This window comes from Semicossyphus pulcher, unplaced genomic scaffold (assembly GCF_022749685.1).
Source record: "Semicossyphus pulcher isolate SPU_LCO1_2020_fin unplaced genomic scaffold, fSemPul1.0.p SCAF_19, whole genome shotgun sequence".
NCBI classification, from domain to species: Eukaryota; Metazoa; Chordata; class Actinopteri; order Labriformes; family Labridae; genus Semicossyphus; species Semicossyphus pulcher.
Window position 1 is genome coordinate 7,579,028 of NW_027211692.1, and position 7,124 is coordinate 7,586,151.

The 7,124-nt window shown below is 42.1% G+C and overlaps 1 protein-coding gene across 1 annotated transcript in view; it reads right to left on the bottom strand.

Moving 5' to 3' along the window:
- b3glcta (beta 3-glucosyltransferase a) overlaps nt 1-3,767 on the bottom strand; it is an 82,512-nt gene extending 78,745 nt beyond the window's left edge. Inside the window, exon 1 of the mRNA XM_069668212.1 lies at nt 3,563-3,767. Coding sequence (XP_069524313.1) covers nt 3,563-3,626 — 64 coding nt within the window. The 5' untranslated portion in view covers nt 3,627-3,767. The remainder of the gene's footprint in view (nt 1-3,562) is intronic.
- Nucleotides 3,768-7,124: the final 3,357 nt, after the last annotated feature.

Below are 7,124 nucleotides of genomic sequence, written 5' to 3' on the forward strand. Positions count from 1 at the left end.
TACCAAAAGTGGTCCAAGGAAGGAAAAACGGTGGACTGGTGGCCAAGGCTAATTGATGCACGTGGGGAACGAAGGCTGGCCCATGTCGTCCGATCAAACAGAAGAGCTACTGGAGCTCAAATTGCTGAAAAAGTTGATGCTGGTTCTGATAGAAAGGTGTCAGAACACACAGAGCATCACAGATTGCTGCGTATGGGGCTGCTGAGCCGCAGAGCAGTCAGGGTGTCCACCGCTGAAAGCACCTACAATGGGCATGTGAGCATCAGACCACGGAGCAATGGAAGAAGGTGGCCTTGTCTGATGAATCATGTTTTCTTCATCATGTGGATGGCCAGGCGCATGTGCATCGCTTACCTGGTGAAGACATGGCACCAGGATGCACTATGGGAAGAAGGCGAGCCGGTGGAGGCAAAGTGTTGCCGACCAATTACACCCCTTCATGGAGACTGTATTCCCTAGTGGCTGTGGCATCTGTCGGCAGGATAATGCGCCCTGCCACACTGCAAACATGGTTCAGGAATGGTTTGAGGAACACGACGAGTTCAAGGTGTTGACTTGGCCTCCAAATTCCCCAGATCTCAATCCAGTCGAGCATCTGGGGGATGTGCTGGTTAACAAATCCGATCCATGGAGGCCCCACCTCACAACTTAAAGGATCTGCTGCTAACGTCTTGGTGCCAGATACTTCAGCACACCTTCGGAGGTCTACTGGAGTCCAGGCCTCGATGGGCAGGACAGTTTTGGAGGCAACAGTGGGATCTACACAATATAAGGCATCGGTGTATAAGCTCCACAAAAATCAACTGGTTTCAGGTAAATGAAATGTGACGATAACAAATTAGTTTGTTAGCGTTCACCAAACTTTTTAAAGTAATTACAAAGTTTTCTAAAAATGATTCTTTTTGATGTATTTACTTGGACATCCGTCCATCCATTCATCCCTTATCTACTGATCCAGAACAGGGTGGTAATAGCCTTTTCTCCAGCAGCTCTTCTTTAAGAACTCCCACACAAGCCAGAGATACACGGTAATCTCTGCAGCATATCCTGGCTCTAAAGGAGTTTGGCCTCCTATGATGGCATCTTTACCAGGTGCCTGATCCACTTCAGCTGGCGCCTCTCAGTGTGTGGGAGCCTCTGCAGCAGCTGGACCCTGAAATCCTCTCCAATCACCGACCTCTTCACACCCACAGAGTGGCCGTCCAGCCTGCAGAGAAAAACTGTACGTGGCGATCTCATTCCTCCAGTCACCATCCAATTGTGACCACAGCTGACGGTCAGAACAAAGACATCTGTGGCTGAGCTCTCTATCATCTCACACATCAATCTCACAGTCCGTTTTTACGCTCGCTGAGAGAAACCTAAGACAGCTGAATTCAGGGTGGGTGAGGGGATTTGGAAAGCTATTTATTTCTAAATCAGGACTCCAAAGCAGAAATTACCTATGAGATGTTTTATTTTTTGGTGTGGAATAAAAATGTCATTGACATGTCGTTAAAATAACCTTTCTGAGTGGCAGAGTGTTTTTAGAAATTCACCACAACAGCATAAGAGTTCTTTCTACCAATTTAGTCTGCTCTACATTTTCTGTAGAGTGCTCTCTCTACCGCAAATATTGCACATCATTGTAGTATCCCTCTATCCACAACCACATGTACACTGTACGGAGCTACGACATCTGCCACAATTGAAATGCAGCCCATGTGGCCTCGGACAGAGAACCGCAGCCTCAAACTTGGAGGTGACGCTCCTCGCCCTGACTGCATCACTCTCAGCTACAAACAGCTCCAGCGACAGTCTGTTGAAGCGTCATGGACGACATCATTGAAAATCAGCAGAGGTGGCCCCCTAATGTCGCCAGGCTGGACGCTCTCCAGACCTCGGCTGAGCCTTGATGTTAGGGCCATGAATATTACATACAGGAGGAGCAGACAGGCAGACCTTGTCGGCGTCTGATGGCAGCCTAAACGCGCCTGACTCAGTGCCAAACACACAGACAAAGCTTTTTGTTCGTGCGCTGGATTCACCTCCCGTCTAACTGTCCAGACTGCTTGAATAGTAGTTGTGAAGTAAATCTTTAATATGCAGCCTCTTCAGGTAAGCTTAAATGCAACATCTCAGCCGTCTCCAGTTATTTAAAACAGATTGTACAAGACTCAAATTGTCAACCTTCCACAGCGATTTGAGAATGAGAGGTGTTTGTAATTATGTGACAACTTTTCTTTCTTTCCCAGAGAACTTAAAAATTCTGCTAAATCACGCAGATTTGTTACATGAAATAATCAAGCTCAGGTAAAGTAAGCAGAGAAGAAATGTAGAAGAGCGACTAAGCAAAGTGTAAAAGGTGATTATCCCAGGTCGAATCCAATTAATAATAAATGAGTGTGACCGGAAGCAATTTCCCTTCAGCATTACCATTCACAGATTCTCTGTTAGCCCTTAACCAATCTGCTTCTGGTCTTAAACCCCACAGTTGCATTATTTCTTGTGTCATTTTCCCCTTTAAGTAGATGTTGCCCTTTCTTACGGTACAAAAATATCTGCAGATCAGCCTTTTTTTTTTTTACTAGATAAGACTTATTTTCAGTCCGGGCAGGGCAGGCAGAGTGTCCAGCGCTATGCATTTATCCCTTTCTGCTCAGGAGGAGTCCACATGCTGCACTGGGTCTCTGCAATATTGGTCACTCACTGTAATTCTGTCCACAGCTGCAGCCACATATTGTGTGCTGCACCCCACCCCATGGACAAGTCACCCATCACTGACTACAGTCTCTGTGTGCAGAATATAAGCACTGGAAATACTGTATTTAGGTATGCTTATTCATAATGGTGAAACAAATGGTTGTGTGGTGGTTAAAACACGCTTTTATTCTTCTGACATTCACTAAATCTTAAATATTTGGCACTATATTTGGCAACAACTTCATACATCGGGGTAAAAATGTAATTTTCCTCCAGCAAATTGTTATTAAAAGTAGAATTTAACTCTTTCAATTGGCTGGCGAGACTGTAAATGTGCAACACAACGAGGAATAAATCACATAACTTGAACTGTCGTTTAATCCTCCACTTTTGTGCTAAATTCCTTCTACACATCAAAACTGACAGGAAACCCTGGTTTGGTAAAGCTTACAGTAGCTTCGGCCTGAGGAACATTTATCCTCGGGGTTGAGTCTCATTACTTTAACGTCGATGTGTCAGAAGCGTCTTGTCGCGAGTTGAAATACATTCCAGGACAGGGCTTTCAAACCCTTTCCTGTTACTGTCTCTCCTGCAAACGTACAGTCATTGGTCTGCATAAACCCACATGGCAGGCAGTAATTACAAATCGCCTTCCAACTCCTCAGGAAGTTGAGGCGAATCATGGTTCCGCACTTCTCAAACACTTGCGAAAATACGCTCGCTGCTCGTCTCGAAACACTGTTTTCAGCGCTACACAGTCGCTTTCTTTCACAACACAAGCTTCACATTAAAAACACAAGACAGACTGTTTACTGTTTGGGGCAGTCCCTAACGCGCAGCTGCCATGACATAAAGATTAGAAAGTAAAGTGAGCACTTACACAGGGAGAGGAAAATCCAGCAGCCTGCCACTTTGTGCCCGATGAGAGGCTTGTTCGACAGCATCCTGGAGGAGTCCTGTGAGCGGTGGAGGAGGTGGAGAAAGCTCGCAGTGCATGAGCTTTGTGACAGTGTTACAACAGAAACACAACAGGGCTTTTCCTTGTCACAGTTTCACGGAAAACGGGGAGTGGGTTTGTGCTCTGGTGGAAGGAGGCATCCCCTGTTTTCGGCGCGAGGCGCAGGGACGCGCTCTGCTGGCGGGATGAGTTCACTGAGCTCAGCTGACAGGCTGGCAGCGCAAGCAGATGGGGCTTACTGGTGCTGCGTTCAAGTGCTCCTGAGAAAGTCCGGTTTATGAGCACCAGACGTGGAAAAAACGATCCCACTGGGCTTTTAGTATTTTTTGGGAAGAATTTAATGTCAAAATTGAGTTTGAAACTGTTTTTTTCCCCTTTGATATTTGTATTTTATATATAATCAAGCCCCATAGAGTTTGTTTAGAAATGCGGCTTATACAGGTAGAACTTTAAAGGGCTGTAGGCAATGTTTAGCCTATGTGAAGTCCTCTTCTGGCTAAGTAAAAGCACACAATTCTTAGGAACCACTCTAAAAACAAAGTAAGCCATAATACTATAACACCAGACATTTGTCTTCAAAGCAGTAAAAGCAAAGGTGTAACTAATTGCATTAATTAATGATGGCTGCCTTCACTTTAGGTTTCCATATAAGCCATGCCAGAGGTCCCTTTGAAACACATAAATGGGCAGCAGCCATCACTAATGTCATAAATAAGACATGTGCTTTCTTTTAGCAAGAATCCTACATGTCTTCTAAGAAAAAGACCAACCAGGGGCCTTGGTTTAAGTCCCTGCTAGTGCGAACAACGTGCTGTACAGTGGAGAACCTTTTTAATTATTTCACCACAGTGTCCTCCTCCATGCTCTATTGGATACTTAGAGAAACCACAGGGAGCAATTTGTCAAAACCTTCCCCCCTGACTCTTCCTTTTTTGTTGATTTTAAAAACCCACATATTTCCATAAGGTCAGGCCCAAAGTACACGTACACGTATGGCTTCAGTAATGAGTTTTATTGACATCTGTCTCATTATGTAGTCCTTGTTAAAATGAGACATCTTCCATCCGTTTCACTCTTATGAGTGAGGTTTGGTTATTCCCAGCATATTGTCAATCATAGCGTGGGCCTAATGAGCCTCAGTAACATCTGTTGAGCTGTATTGGCTCTTAAAATATGCTTATTTACTAGTTGCATAATTGCTTTTTTGGGTCTCTTGAGAATATGGCATAGATGTGTTTATTGTGTTATAATGATACGTTTGAGGACATTTGATGACATGTGAATTCATACGCAAACACAGATGACATTTACACAAGTCAAACACATGTAAAACTAATTGGTACTGACTTAAATAAGGGTTACTTTGCATTTAGATTTAGATTAGCAGGTTTATGGGAAAATCATGACTTTTTAGTTCCACCTTTAAGTTGTGCAAAGATTATTTTGCAAAGGTTTGAAGATTCAGGAAAAAGGTTAATTTGAGAGATTTGATTTTTCTTTTAAATGATAGAGAATCATGCACGCTGTCAGCCATACAATATGCAATAATCACTTTAATTATATTGTATGTTGCAATTAATGATGATGATAAGGACATTTTTATATGAAGTATTTTATGTGAAACACCAGTCCAAGTAAAATTTTTGGTTTCTGTAAAGTATAAATACCATAAACTTTAAACCCTGTTTTTTGAATCCCCATAAATGTCATAGTGATATAGACGTTCCACTTTCAAAGCTTTATAATCATCCGTCTTTCATGTGCAGATGTAGAAACAGTAGGGCTATGTCAGACCTCCTGTGAAGGCATCATTCACGCAGATGAACTGTGACAGATCAGTCCAGAGTCGGCGTTATGAACGGGTGTCTCCCACAGCTAGAAAACCAGAAAACCAAGACAGCGTCTCTCAGAATCTTCTCTCAGATGACAGTATATGAAAGAGCACGTTTGTGAACAGTGACGGTTACTTGATTATACAGAAGCATGTCAGATTTTCTGGTTCATGTCAGCTGGCAAAAGATACAAAAGTGTCTGCAGTTCACTGTCATTGAAGCGGCTACAGGATTTGTTTGATGAATTCTTGGTTGGAAGTGTAAGAAGAAAACTGTGATTAAGATGTATTTTCCTGTTTTTACACTGCTGGTTTTTCTCCAGCCTGGGTGTGACTGAAACATGTGGTTTAGAGGAAAGTCGTGACCTATAATTAAGATGTTTCCCACCCAGAAAAGTCAAGCTTTAAAGTTCAAAATGCCTCCCTCTTTCTCTCTCTAAAGGTGCTCATATTCACCGAGCGTTTGTGAATAATTCAGCTCCCACTGCTTTGAATCTGTGTGAGTAATTAGGCTATAACTTAGGGCTGAGTGTTAATAGTGAGCGTAATCAAAATAAATGTGGTGTGTATAACCTTCCCTGGGTTACTCTTGTCATTGTTATTTGTTACCATTAAATCGCCCACGCACTTTTCCAGTAATAGGTGTGGGAGTATGCAGGTGAGTGTGTGTGTTTATGTGTGTGTACATGGATGATAAGTTGCATGTTTTCAAGATCTCTGTGGGTTTAATTTCTATGAACCGTGGCCTAACACAATTAATATACTACAGGATGATTTGGACAAAATGCAATTGTATTCGCACACTGTTATACACCTCATTCACTTATTAATGTCACACTTTATTTTGCTTGCACTAACATGACAAATGTTCTGTTTCCCTCTTCCTCATACTTGAAATGCACAGCTAAAAGCCCTCTATTCTCCACTGTCACTTGTTATTAAATATTACCGATGAGGGGTATGACATAAAAAGTAATGTTTCACAGATTTCATCCATAAAATAACAGGATGAAAAATTTAAAAGTATGCATGCTTTTATTAATAATAATATCAAAGCGAGAGCAACTACAACAGAACAAAGATAACACATTTAAAACATGGATAATGCATCATATTGCCAAGACAAAGAAGTGTATTATGCATAGTTAAGTCATTGTCAGTGAAACAATGTGGCATGTTTTATTCATCATGTAATACTATTATGTTTTCAGAATCAGGCCAGTAATTCTTCCACAAAGAAAAAAAGAAAATGAAAGAAAGAAAGTTTTTTTCCAACATTTAAACCGGCAATGCCTGATTTGTTTTTGGCCACTAGGTTGTATTTAAACAAAATTTAAAGTTGTAATCTCGAAGATGTCAGTTTCGTTCTCTTTGGCGCCACCTATGGCGATAAACAGTAATTGCAGGAGCACACTTCCCAGATATCCAGACAGTGTTGCATGTGTGTGTTGATTCTCCTCGCTGACGGTCGCTTTCCTTCTTAGACTGTTTGCCTTCATCTGAGCATCATATTTGTTTCTTGTTCTTTGGATTTTCACTTATTTTTGAGGTTGTATAGTCATCAATCTTTTCTTTGTTTGTTTAGCCATTGTAGATTACTGTTTACTCGCAACACTTACAGAGACCGAAAAAGCAGCCGCTTAGCTCCGCCTA